Genomic DNA, 19,415 nt, shown 5'->3' on the forward strand with positions numbered 1-19,415 from the left:
TCTTAAAAAATATCATACTTTATTATTTCAATGGGATTTCATCGAATAACATGTAGAACAAGACAATACTGCACAAATGCCGTAAGACGAGTCGTAAGTTGGAGTTAAGAATCCCCTGAATGATGATAAAATGCTTGTGAGATATCTGAGGCGTTCAGTGGACATACTCGTAAACTGTATAAATGATATAGTGGGTCTACTGTATGAACAGTTCAAGCAGTGGAAGAAATATCCTTCCAGTATATCCAGTTTCCGCGAATGCTATTTTTCAGTTGGGCCTCCATGGTCGAAGACCACAACTTTAATCTATCATAGGCTATTGCTTAGGCTATTATACGGGAAGTACCTTGGGCGTTAGAGAGCTAGAGTCAACGTGACATCACTTTGCTGTCGACAATGGAGACTCGCTAAAGCTGTGACCCGACAAGTTTCTCTAAACTTTTACTGGGTTTTAAAAAATATTTAAAAAAAAAGAAAAATATTTAATGCCGGTGGTTTAAGATACAGTCTTACAGTCTGGAATGAGTCTTTCAGTGGACGTAAACATTAGTCAGGTGCTGTCTTTCACTTTAACATAAAAATAAACTGAAAGGAAAACAAATTATGCGAAATATAAAAGACTCCAGCAGAACAAACAATCTATAAATCTCTAACAAAACACTATACATCACCTAAAAGATGTCTTTGCTCTTTTCAGATTTGATTTTAAGTATTTAATGCATTTTTTAAGAATCCTCTGAATGGTGATAAAATGCTTGTGAAAAGACGGAGGCGTCCATTTTCCCACATTGGTCATGCCATAATTGGTACACGCCAATTATGTGTGTGTGGCCCAATTTACGTAGGCGGAAGTTGAGTTCATTGGCTGCCTCTACTCATGATCAGGATATAACAATGGTCACTTGCTACAGCAAGTTTGATTTGAGGGACTTAAGCCTGTTTATTTGTAGACGAAAAAATTTTTGAATACACATTTCAAAAGAGCAATCTCTCTCTCTCTCTCTCTCTATATATATATATATATATATATATATGCAGACTAAACGTAATTTATATTAGAATGCACTTTTCGTTTCATTCGCTTTACAAACAAGTACTGTCACAGAGAAAAAAGAAGACATTGTATTGATTGTAACCTAATTATTACAGGTGGGCATTGTCTTATGCAGTATTTCAGACAGGATTATATAGTAATTATGTGTTATGCATAAGTAGTTTTGCATATGATGTTAATGTGAAGCAACTTCATTAAAGTCCAGACTGTACCATTTGGGAACATGACAATTTTAGTCAGCGATGCATTGCGGTGGTGCAGGTATATATTGTTATATACATGTGTATTTTCCATATTGTCCAATTCGTAAAAAATATAGTATATGAATATTAAACTGTTATATCAAGTCGTGAAAATAATTGTCTTAAAAATTACTGTCCTTATGGCGTGGCTTGTGACGGGATGTTTATTGTGTTATGTGTATGGTTAAAACCATGTTGTATTTAAATAGATGCTATTTGTTAAAGTCCAGCTCGATCTCTCCACTGTTTATAAGAGATCAGCAGATAATTGTAGTAAATATAACCACGAGTAATTTGATCGTTACAATGGGAACAAAACGTTTTATACAACCAGTGTTTTTGAATAAATTGCTATGTAAATGGTAAAACTTTGGGTGGCGTCATTTGCATTTGATTTTTTTATAGGATTGCTATTCTCGAAATTTACAATGATTTGACGGCTGTCAGGTTGGTGGAAGGAGGAAACCCGACAAAGCCTGTGGAGAAACCGCTGGCTCGTACGCTTTACTAGAGAATATTTTCACTCATACAATGACGTTTCTATTTGGAATTGAAGAAAGACACCAGACGAATTAAAGATCTTATATCTGATCATATAGAACCAATTAAACGCGGCCACTTGTTTACAGTCACAGGGTTTAGCTGGAGTGTTGATTTTGATGTTCTAAAATCAACATACTGATCACCAATAAACTGCAAGTAACATCACTGCATTCCTTTTTTACCTAAATCTGCTTTAGCCATTGTACTTGAAGGCATGTAATGTGCATTTATTTACGCTCTTACATGAACAGTTAGGATAAAATTCGAACTGAGGTAAACTGACAAAGAGACCGTATTTCATCGGTGGCCTGTGACCATTGATAAACCATCACACTGTCTGTGTTTCCTCTTTATAAGTCTTGAATACTGATGATCTGCTATCTATACACGTGGTAAATGATTTGTTATTGATTAAATTAACGCGCCTAAAACATTCTTTTGCGTCTTCACTTATTCCCCTTAACAAAACTCCATCAAAGTTTCATACTTTTTACATTTCCTGTTTGGTTAGTGGTTTCTGTTAAACATTGCTTTGGTAAATGATCTTGCGGTTATCAAGCTGGAATCTCCATTATAGTTGACTGGTATAGGCCGATATATATATATATATATATATATATATATATATATATATATATATATATACGCTCTGGTCTACATGTATACGACGCTCTGGTTTACTTTACGGTATTCTTGCATCTCCAATAAGGGTAACATTTCACACATACTGAAATATTGCCTAAATTAACGTCGTTTACATATGTTTTAACGAAACACTGAACAGCTGGTCAAGGTAAAGGCCAGGAACACTTCCTATAGTACCGTACTTTGATTTCAACAGAAAAACTGCGTCGAAGTATATAAGTCTTAACTTATGTGAGTGAGTTCAATGTCCAGCTCAGACTGATATTACTATATATACAAACAAGAGGAGAAGAAAAACAAAAGAAAACTCTCAACAAAATGTCGACCCAGAATGGGACGGCTATATTTCCTTCCACAAAAATGCTGAACCGAGTCATCAACCCGAAGGCAGACGATATCTGATAATATGCCAGTTTGTGTATATATGAAAAAAGACCCAGTCTCGATATACCGGCACAGAGCCGTCCGGATCTTCAGCTATATATATCTAGCAAAGGGCGACAGCCTGCGATTATTGGCTGATATTTAGACCAATATACGAATGTGTCGGCAAAGTATGATTAACATGTTTAATAACCATGTAATAGTGCTGACAACTTACTATTTATGGTAAAACAGAAACCACAATAGATAATGATGGAGCTGCATGATGATGTAATCTTTCAATGTCACAACACAGATATCGTTATTGTTCATCACATGTTCAATAAATATAGGCACTATACCACACCAATGAGGAAGTTAAGGGCTGACAATAATAGTTTGTCCTACCCAACTGATGTCAACAAGATACGGAAGTTGAGTTGAGTTAAATGTACTTGAATCACTTCAACGGGATTTGGTGGTAGAGCACATGCTACAGTGACCAAACAACTAAATAAGACCTTATACATCATATGTACAGGTAACGTTAAGGAAAATTCGCCTATAATGTTAAATACAGGCCATGCAACACACTCTACAACTTGTGCTAGAACTATTAAAATTATCTATATATTTCTTTTTTACTGTATTAAGTTCACGGTTTAGGCATGTCAGGCACATTTTAACGATGCGATCGAAGACGGCTAAGTTCAAAACTACAATAGGCACAAGTTCTTATTACAGAAGTCATACAGAAGTTGACAGAATAGCATCACAAAGTTTCTTTATGGATAACAACTTGTAACTTGATAACGATGTTAGACAGTCACTTATCATGTACCATACACAAAGTACTGAAGGTATGTGTGCTTTGGGATCTTTCTGGCAAGATGTATAGGAAAGAGCGAACTCGTCTTAACTCGGTCACCATTCAATAAGTTGTCCACAGCTATATATGATTACTCTTTGATCTTTCGTGTAACATTTCACGCTTTAAAACACTTGATGAATGTATAGTGAGGAAAACGATGTGTTTGTTGGTGCAAGCAATGGCCTGAGGATTCTCACAATTACAAGCATTTCGTCACTAAAATAACTAATTACACAGAATTAAGCATAGCTGTTCCCATTTAACTTATGTTCATTCCACAATTAACCCTCTTTCCTAAATACCATATAGAGACAATGTAAAATCGCAAAATGTACTTGTAGCTATATAGTCCATTTCCTTCAGAGAGTCGCCTATATTCAGCTGGGTGGTCGTGGGTTTCCCCCTGGCTCTTCCCGGTTTCCACCCACCATAATGCTGGCCGCCGTCGTATAAGTGAAATATTCTTGAGTACGGCGTAAAACACCAATAAGAAAAAAAAAATAAAAAAAAAAATATTCAAGTTGCATGCTTGTTTTTGGGCGTGGAGAGTAATTTGTTTTACACTTGCTGCACCAACAAGCAGTTAGAGCAAACCCCATGCAATAACACAGCCTACACTGGTGTCTCTGAGAATAAATAGATTGCTTTAATTTCCTAATATCCACCTCTGAAATATACCGTCGTGTGATCATATACTATAAGAGATAAAGTAAAATTCATTTATTAAGATTATATTATATTAAAACGTGCGAACGATTTCAAATATGGCAATGTCAGAAACAGCAGTTCAGGTAACTGGTGTCACCCTCCTTCAAAACATGTTGAACTCCGCTCAGTACCCAGCATACCACTGCTTTTTGAATAATTATGACGTCACCCGAGGCAATTGCTTCTTGCGGTAGAAACCGAGCTTATGAACTTTAACATTATGAATTAGAAAAAGTGTTCTTACTTCATTTTCCTAGCAAGAATGTGAACTTCAAACTTATCCATGTGTAGAGCTTGTGTTGCTACGTGTCACTGATTAAAGGTAGTTTTGGTAGCCAGTATGACTGATTTTACAGACAGATGAATATAGGCGACTCTCAAAAAGAAATAGACTATAACTAGACATAATGGGGAAAAAACATTCATTATAAACAATATACTGTAAATAAATTACAGAATAATTATGTGCATAAATTAATAATTAAGAGATTTGAATACACCAGCCAAATTAATTGTGTGCTAAATTGAAAAAAAATTATTTTAACATTTTTGCTGTATCGACATATGCAGATTTGGGAGTAACTCGGTCCAATATAGAGCCCTTCAAATACCGCTATTAGCAGTTGAAAGTTCATCAGGTATCTATTTTGAGTTGCGATTCTCACCGAAATAAGAAGACTTCTGCCGAGGTACTGTATAACTGCTTCTGGTCGACGTGAGCTCTAAATACATCATTTCCTGACAATAGACGGCAACATCTCCAGTATATGTCCCTTATTTCATGTGACAAATTCAGCCCTCTTCATTCACATGTACAAATTCTAATGGTAGAGACCTCATATGTTCGTGTTCTATACTCTCACTAAATATATGTAAACGTTGTATACACTGACATTGTCACTGAAATAGTGGGGTGCGTCAGTGTGCGTATATGACGGGGCTTTTCACAAACACGCAAGGGTAAGCAGTTCTATTATCACTGCCACAGCTTTTCCTATTTAGGGGAATTTAGTGAGGGGGCAAGAGAAGACGGTAAGACGGCAAAGCAAGAGCAGATGAAATGCCATGATCTGCGCGTAGACGGTAGGTCCTGAATACAGTGTGTGACTTTGAGTCATCGCGGGAAAACGAAACTACAGTGGGTTATATCTACCAGGAAGTTATCCCTCGTGACAAGTGTGTGGTTATTCAAACACAACCTATACTTAGGCATATGATCTGTTCGCATTACAATAAACAGTCCAGTCTTGTGCTGGGCGCCTAGAGATGAACATTTAACTGGCAGTCAGTCCAGGTTATCTCTGAAAGCTCCTTGCTAAATACAACGGTGGCACAGTTTATTTTAAAGTCGGGCACTAACATTATACGAGACAATGGGGCAAGTATCTCACAACATATTGTGGATGGCTCTTCCCCTAACACTGCTAACAGTTACATTTACAGTGATTGAGGTCTACGCCACAGACGCCGCTCCGTCACTCGTCCCCGTGTATGATCAGAACGATCCACGTCGATGCCTGTCCGCTTCACAAACGTCAGGTACCGCTGCCCCTCTCACCCGCTTCGAAGTGCTCCCCGGAGTCGGCTTCGACAACTTGAGAAACCTGGATGCTGGACAGGTAGTCACCTGGACATTTGACCAGTGTAAGACGACGGAGGACGGTCGTTACCTGATCCCGGACTCTGTATTCGTGGTGCCGATCAAGTCCAGCGAGCTAGACGTCTTTGCCGAGATGTTCGAACACTGGTCATCTTATTCCAGCGCCACCTCCAGGAGCATCAACGCCGACGTCGGTGTCGGTTTCTCTCACGTCAGCATCAGTGGCAAATTTTCCTCAGAGTTCGAATCGGTGAAGAAACATCAGGTTCAGGACAAGGCCACGACGACCCGGGTTCAAATACGCCATACGTTATACACGGCCAAGCTCCAGCCTGACGCCCCGCTCCACCCGGCCTTCAAGGGCAGGTTGATGAACATCGCTGCGCAAATCCAAAACAACAACACGGCAGTCGCCGGATACCTGAGTCAGCTCCTGGTGCGGGATTACGGGACCCACGTGGTCACCAGTGCAGACGCTGGAGCGGCGCTCGTCAAGGAGGACCAAGTGAAAAATTCCTTCACCAGTAACTACGAGAACTCCAAGAGTTCCATCTCCGCTTCGGCCAGTGCGTCGTTTTTCTCAGTTCTGAAGTTCGACGCCGGGTATTCTCAGCAAACCAGCAAAACCTTTCAAGACCAGTATATGGGCAACATGACACACTCGACTGTGAGAACCAATGGCGGTCCAGCCATACGCGCCAATTTCACCATCCAGTTCTGGGAGGACGGCTTGCAAAACGAGCTCGTGGCCGTGGACCGATCTGGTGATCCTCTACACTTCGTGATCACACCTTCAACGCTGCCGGAACTCCCGGAACCCACCATTAAAGATCTGTCCGAACTCGTCCGGTCTTCCATCGACCTCTACTACAAGTTCAACACGTATGCTGGCTGCACGAAGCAAGACTCCCCCAACTTCAGTTTTCAAGCAAACATTGACGACGGCTCCTGTAAACAAACTCTGACAAATTTCACTTTTGGAGGCGTGTACCAAACGTGCTCTCAGAGTTCATTCGGCGCAGGAAACCTGTGCACGAATCTTGCCCAGAAAAACCCACTTACTGGACGTAACAGCTGTCCTGATGAATACCAGAGTGTTCTTCTCCACCAAGGATACGCCACAAAGTCGGACACACGAAGAGAATGCGACAGAAAGTGCCATCGGTGCTGGTTGTTCGCGAAATGTTGCCATGATGAATGTGGAGACAAGCGCTACTCGAGTATGGCCAGATATGAAGCTTACTGGTGCGCCGCGAAGGGAGAAGTCAGCCAAAATTCGGGCTACTTGTTTGGAGGGCTGTTCACATCTCGAACGAACAACCCAATGACAGGAGGAAGGTCATGCCCTGTTGCCTTCTATCCACTTAGGGTCGGGACAGACCTTGACGTGTGCGTAAGTGACGACTATGAACTCGGAAGTAAGTATGCCTTGCCGTTTGCTGGTTTCTTCAGTTGTGCGTCAGGAAACCCCCTGACGGTTCTTCCGAATTCTGGGACCCCCAGCCATCTCCTCCGTCAAGGCGAATCCAAACCACTACGAATGTTCATGGAAAGCTCCGGACCACAAAAATGGCCTCATCGCTGTCCAGATGGCTACAGCCAACATTTGGCCGCATTGGACCAGTCGTGTGAAATTAACTTCTGCATCAAAATGGGAGCTCTGGATGACAAAACGTTACCAAGCATCCGCCGACCCCCATTTATACCTCAGCCTAGCGACAACCCCAACACTACCACCACAATCATCGTTTATGGTGTTGCTGGAAGAGTCTGGATCAAAAACGAAACTCGAGGCGATTGGGTTCGCCTTGACAACAAGTCTGATAAAACTTTAGCGCAGTGGGCTAAGCAGCATCTAAAGAAAATGGGGGAGGGAAGCAACGGTGATGACCAGACAGAGGTTTCCGCTGGGGTAGGGGCTGGTATTGGTATAGCTGCCACGGTCCTGTGCGGTCTTATCGTTGTAGTGATCGTGGTTCGCATCCGAGGCCGGCGAAACAGAATCGAAGAGCGAGAGATACCCATCAACTCGCAGACGGAAAAGTACGGAACTGTGGATGAAGTCAATTCTGATACATATGTGAATGAAACCAGACTTCTCATTCAGTAAATAAGCCAACTGGCGTCTACAGCAATCAGTCAAACCATGTGTGAAAGGAGGAGGTGATCATGTGACAGTTTTTTTTGGTATGCGTGTTTTTTGTCAGGGTACTCTGTTTTGTTTTATCAAAGTTCACTTGTTCTGTAAATAATATGTACTTGTCCTGATCTTCTTTATTTTTGAAATAAAAAAATTAGTTTTATTTCGGTAAATTCATAATAAAATTAGACTTTATTTGCTTTGGGCATGTCTAGTAAGACACATGTAAGACACATGAGTTTTCGGCCGAACAGAGATTTTACAGGAAGAGAAATTAGCCCTTGACTAAGACTGTCGTCTGTTCAAAACCCGTGACCGTTGGATTAGAGTTTTGGGATCATGGAACATGGTGTTCTGCTACCTGACGAAGTGCCGTGGTTTCTCCGTGCTCTACCAGAACTCTACGATCCATGAACTTGATTCCTGACGTGTGGACAAGGTATTCTTGAATAAGGTGTAATGCACCGATTAGTGCCAAGAAAAAAACACACACACAGATAAAGTGTGATAACAACATGTCATTTATACGTGTTGATAACAACTCAATGGCTCGTTTATCTTACGCTGTAGCAGAATAGCTCTTCACCATCAAATCCAGCCAGTTCCAATCTAACTACAGCTGGCTAGGTTGCGGATTCAAGTCCGAAGAAATGCGTTTACTCTGAGTTCAAGTCCAGCTTATTTTGGCTTCCTCGCCAGTCGTAAATGGGAAAGTCTGCGACCGTAAAACACTCCTCAAGTCAAGCCCAATTTGAAAATTACCTGATGACAGGTGATGTCCTTTTTGGGCTTTGTCCGCTTTCCGTCACATATAGTTTCAATTGTTATCATCTAGATGATACAATACAGAGGGCATTTATAAGCTATACGAACTGAATGACGACGAAATGGGTCAAAAAAGTTTGATAATTTATTCTCAGAAACACCATTAATAATATTATATTATTATGACTTTAAGACGAATGAATAATTATGGAAATGTCTGCCTAGAGGAATGACAGAGAATTATAAAAACAATGCTCTCAGAAACTCATGCTATTGTTATACAACAGTGGCTGTTGATTTTTTCTTATTTCTCCGAGATAATTTATTCTTTGAAACACCACTGGGAAGGGAAAATATTTGTGATTTTGTTAGAAATATCAATTTCTAACCGAATTTTGGCTGTTGATTTTTGTTATATTATTTCCCAAAATGTCCCACCCATCAGTTCTTTAGTATTAAGTCACACACAAGGGAGAGGTGATCAGAAGGATAAGCCAGGCTTGGCAGTCTACCAGACCCTATATCCTGCTCACGTGGAAGTCCAAGGAGGCCAAGAGCAGAAAACTGACCTTCACTTAACCAAATGTAGTCAATAGTGGAGCAGCTTTCTGTTGTGGCTATTCTTCTGCCTTGCACAGTCTCCTTGACCTCTTGTCTCTGTTGCTCCTCACTCTTGACCTCTGCTTTCCTTTGCTCCTCCCTCTTGACCTCTGCTTTCCTTTGCTCCTCCCTCTTGATCTCTGCTTTCCTTTGCTCCTCCCTCTTGATCTCTGCTTTCCTTTGTTCCTCCCCCTTGGCCTCTGCTTTCCTTTGCTCCTCCCTCTTGACCTCTGCTGTTTCTTGCTTCTCTCCTATGACCTTTGTCATGTGTTGCTCCTCCACAATAACCTTTGCCTGCCCATTCACCATACCTCTGACCTTCCAGGTTGTGTATGGAGGTTCCTGGTGACCCTGTGTTAGCAGTCTATACACAGAGGTTAAGTTGAGCTTACTGTTCTGCATAACCTCGTAGAAAGGTTCTGTCGGCTGTCCATTAAAATCACCACAAATAATAACTGGTTCTTCTCCCACCCTCTGCCACACCCAATCAGTCAAGTATTCAGCCTGCTTTCGTCTCAAGTCCTCATAGCCTGACTTAGCCTTCAGGTGTGTGACCACCACATGGAATGCTCGGGGTTGACTGACACACTTCTGACTGAAGGTTGCCAGAAGCCCTACCTGATTACATAAGGTCCGGCCAGGTGGGACATAAATCTTAATGTCATCATGACTGAGGAGTGTCAGTCGGTCTTTGAGGTAAAAAATGGCGCAACCATCTGGTCCAGAGTTATCCTGGACATCAAGACAAGGTGACCAGAGTTTTGAGAAGAACAGGCCTTCATATCCAACCTGTGACAATTCAGCATTAAAATGAGTCATCATGTCAACCTCCTCCAAACATACAATACCAGGAGTGCGAGTCAAAATCTCCTCTATCAGGCGCACTCTCCTCACCTCCCATTGGAGGGCTTTCCCAGGACACAGCACAAAGTTATCTTCTCCCTTGCTTAGAGCTGAAACGTAAAAAAAAATTGTCAAAAACACCAAAAATCTTAAAAAATACCATACTGGGATAGGTCAGTCAGTCAATTATTGACCCATTGTTTAACTGAATAGATCTGATCTGACTCAGTGGAACCTGAATGTTGAAGGACTGTATCTGGTGCGGATGTTGGTGATTCTACTTCTGACTGATGGATTCATTTTACTGAATTGACTTGTCCTTGGTCAAGAATAGTTCGCTCATACAACGGCAATCAGGTTTTTAGGTGGAGAAAATTGGATGTCCGGAGAAAAACACCAACATTTGTCAGTCACCTAACATACCTCCCTGACTTAAAGTTGCAACTGAAGCAGTGAGAGCTGGATTTGAACTTGCAACCACATTAGTGAAGGGCTTGAAGGTTGCAGAATGAGTGCTTATCTCTGTGCGAGCTGGAAAGATTACTGCTGAATGACACTGGGATTACCACTTGGTTGATTGGTTACTGCTAAATGAGTGTAAGACTTACCACTGTGCAAGTTGATTAGCTTACTGCTAAATGAGTGTAGATATACCACTGTGCGAGTTGGTGAGCTTAATGCTGAATGAGTGTGAGATTGCCACTGTGCAAGTTGATTAGCTTACTGCTAAATGAGTGTAGGTATACCACTGTGCGAGTTGGTGAGCTTAATGCTGAATGAGTGTGAGATTGCCACTGTGCAAGTTGATTAGCTTACTGCTGAATGAGTGTAGGATTACCACTGTGCGCGTTGGTGAGCTTAATGCTGAATGAGCGTAGGATTACCACTGTGCAAGTTGATAAGCTTACTGCTGAATGAGTGTGGGATTACCACTGTGCAAGTTGGTTAGATTACTGCTGAATGAGTGTGGGATTACCACTGTGCAAGTTGGTTAGATTACTGCTGAATGAGCGTAAGATTACCACTGTGCAAGTTGGTTAGCTTACTGCTGAATGAGTATAGGGTACCACTGTGTAAGTTGGTGAGCTTAATGCTGAATGAATGTAGGATTACCACTGTGCAATTTGGTTAGCTTACTGCTGAATGAGTGTGGGATTACCACTGTGCGAATTGGTTGGCTTAATGCTGAATGAGCGTTGAATTACCACTGTGCGAGTTGGTTAGCTTACTGCTGAATGAGTATAGGGTACCACTGTGCAAGTTAGTGAGCTTAATGCTGAATGAATGTAGGATTACCACTGTGCAATTTGGTTAGCTTACTGCTGAATGAGTGTGGGATTACCACTGTGCAAGTTGATTAGCTTACTGCTAAATGAGTGTAGATATACCACTGTGCGAGTTGGTGAGCTTAGTGCTGAATGAATGTAGGATTACCGCTGTGCGAGTTGGTTAGAATACTGCTGAATGCGTGTGGGATTACCACTGTGCGAATTGGTTGGCTTAATGCTGAATGAGCGTATGATTACCACTGTGCGAATTGGTTAGCTTAATGCTGAATGAATGTAGGATTACCACTGTGCGAGTTGGTTAGAATACTGCTGAATGAGTGTGGGATTACCACTAGGTAGATTTGTCAGCATACTGCTTAATGAATGTAGGAATACCACTTTGTTGAGTTGGTTAGCTCAATGCTGAATGAGTGTAGGATTAACACTGTATGAATTGGTTAGCTTAATGTTGAATGAGTGTGGGATTACCACTGGGTGAGCTGGTCAGCCTAATGCTGAAAAAGTGGAGGGTTACCACTGGGTGAGTTAGTTACCTTACTGTTGAATGAGTGTGGGCTTATCACTGGGTGGGTTGGTTACCCTACTGTTGAATAAGAGTGGAATTACCACTGGGTGAGTTGGTTAGCAAGCTTACAGCTGGATGAGTGTGGGCTTACCACTGGGTGAGTTGGTTAGCTTAATGCTGAAAAAGTGTGGGCTTACCACTGGATGAGTTGGTCAGTTTAATGCTGAAAAAGTGTGGAGTTACCACTGGGTGAGTTGGTTAGCTTACTGCTGAATGAGTGTGGGATTACCAATGTGCAAATTTGTTAGCTTAATGCTGGAGATTGTGGGATTTCCAATGGGTAATTGTAATTCTTTGTTTGTTTATCAAGTATTTCCCACAGCTCGATAGCCACGAGGGGATCTCAATAAAACAATAAAAAATCAACAATCAAAACAATAAAATCAACGTATATACATAAAATAACATAGACAACAAAGAGAACAAATGACATGTACATGTACAGAATAAAGTGATTGGAACAAAGAAAGATCAAAATCAAATCATATTACTGCTGGACTTGGATGGTGAATCTATTGGACATGATTATAAGTATGTACAGATTTTAAGATCAATTGATTATTATTAACGATTAGTTCAGGTGAACCAAATAAGAGTATAGTACAAATGTGTTTAGAACAACTGGTCAAAAATACAGAAGGGTCAACCCCAGGAGATATAATTCTAAAGATGCTTTTTAGCATATGCTTTCTATGAGTGGCATAGGCAGGGCAGTCAAGGAAATAATTAGATGCATTTTCACATTTATGTTTACATTTACTACATGGCTGATCGTCAATAATGTTATATTTAAAGAGGTCACCATGAAGAGCGCTCAGTCCCATTCTAATTCTACAGAGCACAATAGAGGGAAAGGTGTCGAATGAATTATACACAGATGTTAGATCACGGTTAATACTGTCTTAAGAGTACAAAAAGTTCTTAACTGTTTCCAATGAAGAGTTTTGGACATGAACAGGTACTGAATTCCATTCTTTGGTAGTCTCAGGAAAGAAGGAAGAAGAGAAAATCTGAAATCGGCATTTAAATAATCGAAAGATATGTCTATATTCAAAGATTGTAGGCATCTGTTTCACTGTTATACCTTTGAATTAGTAAGGTCTTTAGGTATGGAGGTGAGAGCCCATTGATGATTTTATGAAAAAACAGAATGCGCTTGGATCTACGCTGACTGTATAAGGGTTCCCATTTTAGTTCATTTAAAAGAGATTTATATGAAGTTGGACGTAAGCCCCCTGCCAATACCAATGCTGCTCGGCGTTGGACATTTTCCAATGAGTTGGATACTGAATCGCTGCAGTCTCCATATTCAATAGAAGATCATACTCAATTTCATATTACTTTTCTTAACTATAGCCCTTACATACTCATTCCATTTACCATTGTGTTGCAGAATAATTCCGAGATGTTTATCGGACGGAATGCTCTTCACAGCTACGCAATCTAAATGCAATCTCGGATGTGAGGGATTATTTTTCAATGATATTAAGAGATCAACAGTTTCGGTAGCATTAAATGACACAAGCCATTGACTAGCCCAGATGGACAGACGTTCAAGATCACGATAAAGTTTAGCCTAAGATATTGCTAAATTTGCATCTGCAAATATGTTAATATCACATTCAATATTCATACTTATATCATTGACAAATTAAGAAGAGAAATAGGACCCAATACAGAGCCTTGCGGGACACCAGCATATATTGGATAAGTTTTGGACTCTGTGCCGTTAAGGCAAACCTTAATTTGTCTGTCACACAAATAATCTTTTAACCACACAAGCAGAGGATCTTCAATACCCAACAGCTCTAACTTAAGAGACCATCTTGCCAGGCTTTATCAAATGTCTTACTGACATCTAAAAATAGTAAACAGGTGTCATTTCCGCTGTCAAGACTTTTGTATATGTCATAAACAATTTTTGTAAGCTGGCATAGAGTTGAATCCCCACGTTTAATTCCAGAGTTCTGTGGTATAAGAAGATTATTTGACATACAATACTCATACAGATGTTTTTACATGACCTTCTCCAAGGCCTTAGAAAGAGAGGGTTGAAGGGACACTGATCGATAATCAGAAACGTCATGTCTATCTCCTTTTTTAAACACAGGGCAGACTTGAGAGTGCTGCTGGAAAGACAGCTGTCCATAAGGAATAATTAAAAAGATTTGTCAGGGAAGCTGCAATACAATCAGCAGAATTTTTAAGCATGAAGTTGTTTATACCATCGGTATCTGAGGCTTTCCGTGTATTCAGAGTCTCAAGGAAATGTTTAATCTGATTTTCACAGGTTTGTATACAACTGAGACGTGATTTTGTAACATACGTGAAAGGTGGTAAGAGGGGTGTGGTGAGGGGCTGACCGAGATGCCAAAAATGTAAAGAATTCATTTGTCTTTTCAACGTCATTTGACACGTTTTTGCCATTGACAGCAAGAGGAGGAATAGGCGATTTTGCTTTCGATCCTAGTAGAGATTTCATTATCGACCAGTATGTTTTTGTATCCAGCTAAGGGTTGGAGAGTTTACCTTTTAAATTTGTGGAGTAATTTGTGGAGTATTGCCTGACGTTTAGCATTATTGGCCTCCCTTCTAGATATATAATATCGAAACTTATCCCCATTGGACTTCGTCCTCTTTTTTTTTGTATTTTTTGAAACGACTCCTCACTCTTATCTTGTATCCAACATCGTTGGTCATCCAAGGCTTGTCACGTGGTCTAATAATGACTTTCTTATTCAGAATACATTCATTGCAACATGACAAAAACAAACTGTTCCAGACAAATAATTTGTCATTAACATGAGAGAAAGTATTACCAATGGCATCAAATGATGTAACAGAGGGAAGGTTGTGCAGACCATACCAATCGGCACATTTGAAGTCCCACACATGTCTTACAAAAGCCTTCGGTTTTTCGTTACATAAGATGTTTACAGTACAATAAATACTACAATGGTCAAGATTAGCCATTGGTGAGGCAACTCCATAGTCAATTACATAACCAATACAATCCTTCCTAATTAAGTCCAATACTTAAGCAGCATCATCAGTATATCCAGTGGGTTCATTAATTAATTGAAAAAGATTTTTCTCAGCTACCCTATCATAAAGGCTCATTTTCAATTCGCTCGTATCGTGGTATTTTTCCCAGTGTAGACATCTATCATTAAAATCACCCATTATTAACATGGCATTGGGATTTTCTCTTAAGATTGAAGTTAAATTTTCTTCCAGATTACGTAAATGAGCCGGTTGGTTAGGTGGCTGGTAACACGATGCGATCAGCACACTTTTGTTATTCTGTTCCACCATTATCCATAACATCTCAGTGCCATTCTCTAAATCCTTACGTCTAGTAACATTAAGAGATTCCTTGCAATAAATTGCCACCCCTCCTCCATATCCGTCTCCGTCCTTTCTTTCTATACAATACCCATCTAGATAAACAGTATCATCAGGAATATCACCACTAAGCCAGGTTTCACTCACACACATAACATCACCATTATATTCCTTTGATAATACAGTGGACAATTCATCTAACTTAAAATAAGATGACAGCTGATCATCACCTTGGCCCAATAAACTCCAGGCATTAAAATGACAACAAGATAAATTGTGCTGATTTGGGGGTTCCGGGTTTCTATGTACATCACCACACCTCATTAAGACTGCCATATGTTTAAAACTAATGAGTAATGCAGATTGCATAATGTACTCAGAAAAGAAAAAATAAATATACCAGTTAGGGATTCAATTCCCAGGAACATAATTAGCATGTCTTCAAATAATGTAAATAATTTTCGAAGATGTAGACTCACTTTATAACACATAAAATTGTGCCATGCCCCAATTGCCACTCTGTACTGATTTATGTTATCCATGATGTACCCATAATAAACAAAGAGATAGCGAGTGAAAGCACATGCACTAAAACCTTCATGTAAATATCCAGTTCCTCAAAGACATAATGAACTTTTTCAAGATTATTAAATGTAACAGTAACTGTTGATCCAAAATACCGTATTTCTTGACCAAATTAACCAAAACGATCCAACTGATTGTTCCCTTACAAAGCAAAGTGACACAAAATAAAAACATAACACTATACACAGCATGAGTTAGGTGAATACCTAAAGTATGGCATAACAAAGGGAGGGTTAATTTACTATGAGGGGGCCTCCATGGCTCAGTTGGTTGGCGCGCTAGCGCAGCGTTATGACCCAGAAGCCTCTCACCAATGCGGTCGATTTGAGTTCATGTCCAGCTGATGCTGGCTTCCTCTCCGGCCGTACGTGGGAAGGTCTGCCAGCAACCTGCAGATGGTCGTGGGTTTCCCGCGGGCTCTGCCCGGTTTCCACTCACCAGAATGCTGGCCACCGTTGTACAAGTGAAATATTCTTGAGTACGACGTAAAACACCAATCAAAAAGAAACTCATCTTCATCCAAAGTTGATAAAAGAGATTGATAAATCTGACAGGTGTGGTATTTACATTCAGTTTAGATGATCCTGACATGAAGACACATTAAGATGCCTGGATGACACCGGAGCTTTCTACCAACAGAATGATCCGTTTTAAAGTCCGCTGGTCAAATCTGGCACGATTACATAATATAATAACACAAATTTACGAACACAACCGCCCCTGTGATCGGGGAAGTCCGTGCAGTCTCTCCACGAGGATACTGAGCAGTACATACCCAGAACACATTTTACTGGTATACAAAGATTACACCTTTGAATGCATGAGCTGACACAGGACAGAACAGCAATCCCGAAATTCATGCAGCTTAGCGATTATTACACAGCACTTAAACCCGATCGAATGGGTGGGTTGGTTAGCTTAGTGCTGAAAAAATGAGGGCTATAAGCGAGCGAGTTGGTTACATGTAGCTTACAGGTGAATGAGTGTGGAGTTACCACTGGGTGGATTATTAGCTTAATGCTGAAAAAGTGTGGAGTTACCACTGGGTGGGTTGGTTACTGCTGAATGAGTGTGGGGTTACCACTGGGTGGGTTGGTTACTGCTGAATCAGTGTGGGGTTACCAACTGGGTGGGTTGGTTGCTGCTGAATGAGTGTGGAGCTACCACTGGGTGGGTTGGTTACTGTTGAATCAGTGTGGGGTTACCACTGGGTGAGTTGGTTACTGCTGAATCAGTGTGGGGTTACCACTGGGTGGGTTGTTACTGCTGAATGAGTGTGGAGCTACCACTGGGTGGGTTGGTTACTGCTGAATCAGTGTGGGGTTACCACTGGGTGGGTTGGTTACTGCTGAATCAGTGTGGGGTTACCACTGGTTGGGTTGGTTACTGCTGAATCAGTGTGGAGCTACCACTGGGTGGGTTGGTTACTGCTGAATCAGTGTGGGGTTACCACTGGGTGCGTTGGTTACTGCTGAATCAGTGTGGGGTTACCACTGGATGGGTTGGTTACTGCTGAAGGAGTGTGGAGTTACCACTGGGTGGGTTGGTTACTGCTGAATGAGTGTAGGGTTACCACTGGGTGGGTTGGTTACTGCTGAATCAGTGTGGGGTTACCACTGGATGGGTTGGTTACTGCTGAAGGAGTGTGGAGTTACCACTGGATGGGTTGGTTACTGCTGAAGGAGTGTGGAGTTACCACTGGGTGGGTTGGTTACTGCTGAATGAGTGTAGGGTTACCACTGGGTGGTTGGTTACTGCTGAATGAGTGTAGGGTTACCACTGGGTGGTTGGTTACTGCTGAATGAGTGTGGGGTTACCACTGGGTGGGTTGGTTACTGCTGAATGAGTGTGGGGTTACCACTGGGTGGGTTGGTTACTGCTGAATGAGTGTGGAGTTACCACTGGGTGGGTTGGTTACTGCTGAATGAGTGTGGGGTTACCACTGGGTGGGTTGGTTACTGCTGAATGAGTGTGGAGTTACCACTGGGTGGGTTGGTTACTGCTGAATGAGTGTAGGGTTACCACTGGGTGGTTGGTTACTGCTGAATGAGTCGCTTCATTGTGTCTTCTATCCTCCATTGTTAGTTACATATAAAGCAAGTTTGTAATGCTAAAACAATGTATCAAGGTATGGCTGACCTTGAGATGTATGGCTGACCTTGAGCTAAAACATTCCACTGCATCACACGGATAATCTGATCATCAGCAGCTGGAGCCTTTAGCTGACACCATGGTCTGGGCAACAATGACGGAAGTCCCAGGTCATCACTCTTCTGCTTCAACGCCTTAAGTCTGTCACTCATCATGTTTTTCAAACTAACCAGAAAAAAAAACAGTCAAAACAAAATTATTTTTTTTTATCTAAAAAAAAAAAGTTTACAGTAAGGAAGTCTCTTACTACAGAAAAAAAACATCATAACATACATTCCTGTATAATGATAACTGCTTGTAAGAACTAAATGAAGTAATTATTCCAATATGCACATTTGTTTCTTACTGTAGCATTCAAAAGTCACCCCAAGTTAACATTTAATATTCAAAAGTCACCCCAAGTCAACATGTGACATTCAAAAGTCACCCCAAGTCGACATTTAACATCTTCAGTTAACCAACTGCTTACCCATTACCAAGAGTTTTCTGGTACACAAGATTTTTCAATTCTGCAAAACTTGAAGAAAGAAATCTGCAACAATTAAAACTATTATAAATTTACATAAAATACAATTATTCACAACTGAGAGGGTAGTAGACCTACTGTAATAAAATCTTAAAAAGTATGATTAAAATATGTCAAAAATAGATAAGAAAAACAGCACTGGTACTCACGTACACAAATTTGATGTTTTTGTTATCTTTTGTACAATTAAGCATACATCAAGGAAAATATAATAATTCAGTAAATAATAATAAATACTTTATGATGGTTATAATATATTAGTCTTGCTGTTTTACGCACACCAAGTTATTAATTGTTAGCTGTGTATGTCGTCATGCAATAATGTGAAAACAATATGACATGTACCAAGTCCTATACAATATGATTCTGGTTATCCTGATTCATTTGCCATTTCTACTGAAAATCCGCGAAGAATTGGCACACCAATGCAGTCGCTTTGAGTTGAAGTCCAGCTTCTGATGAGCTTCCTCAAAGGCCATAAGTGGGACTGTCTGTTAGCAACCTGCGGATGGTTGTGGGTTCACCCCGAGCTCTGTTCACTTTCCTTCCACCATAATGCCGTCGTATAAGTGAAGTATTC

General features: G+C 40.7%; 2 protein-coding genes across 2 annotated transcripts; one reads left to right on the forward strand and one right to left on the reverse strand.

The window, feature by feature from the left end:
* Positions 1-5,667: 5,667 nt before the first annotated feature.
* On the forward strand, positions 5,668-8,332 carry LOC135472486 (macrophage-expressed gene 1 protein-like). The gene has a single exon (XM_064752008.1). The coding sequence runs from the start codon at positions 5,800-5,802 to the stop codon at positions 8,134-8,136; it is 2,337 nt and encodes a 778-aa protein (XP_064608078.1). The 5' UTR covers positions 5,668-5,799; the 3' UTR covers positions 8,137-8,332.
* Positions 8,333-8,417: 85 nt separating this feature from the next.
* On the reverse strand, positions 8,418-18,469 carry LOC135472925 (nocturnin-like). The gene is made up of 2 exons (XM_064752658.1): positions 18,317-18,469; positions 8,418-10,484 (listed from the first exon to the last, which is right to left on the reverse strand). Exons 1-2 carry the CDS (start codon positions 18,462-18,464, stop codon positions 9,373-9,375), a joined length of 1,260 nt encoding a protein of 419 aa, XP_064608728.1. The 5' UTR covers positions 18,465-18,469; the 3' UTR covers positions 8,418-9,372.
* Between the last annotated feature and the right edge of the window lie 946 nt (positions 18,470-19,415).

The sequence above is a fragment of the Liolophura sinensis genome, chromosome 8, assembly GCF_032854445.1.
Source record: "Liolophura sinensis isolate JHLJ2023 chromosome 8, CUHK_Ljap_v2, whole genome shotgun sequence".
Lineage (NCBI taxonomy): Eukaryota > Metazoa > Mollusca > Polyplacophora > Chitonida > Chitonidae > Liolophura > Liolophura sinensis.

Bases quoted from the DNA above. Each gene is read 5' to 3' on its own strand.
- LOC135472486 (XM_064752008.1), top strand. From the start codon at position 5,800: ATGGGGCAAGTATCTCACAACATATTGTGGATGGCTCTTCCCCTAACA.
- LOC135472925 (XM_064752658.1), bottom strand. From the start codon at position 18,464: ATGATGAGTGACAGACTTAAGGCGTTGAAGCAGAAGAGTGATGACCTG. The intron at 10,485-18,316 runs GTCAGCCATACA...TTTACGTTTCAG, and splicing joins GTGGAATGTTTTAGCTCAAG to CTCTAAGCAAGGGAGAAGAT.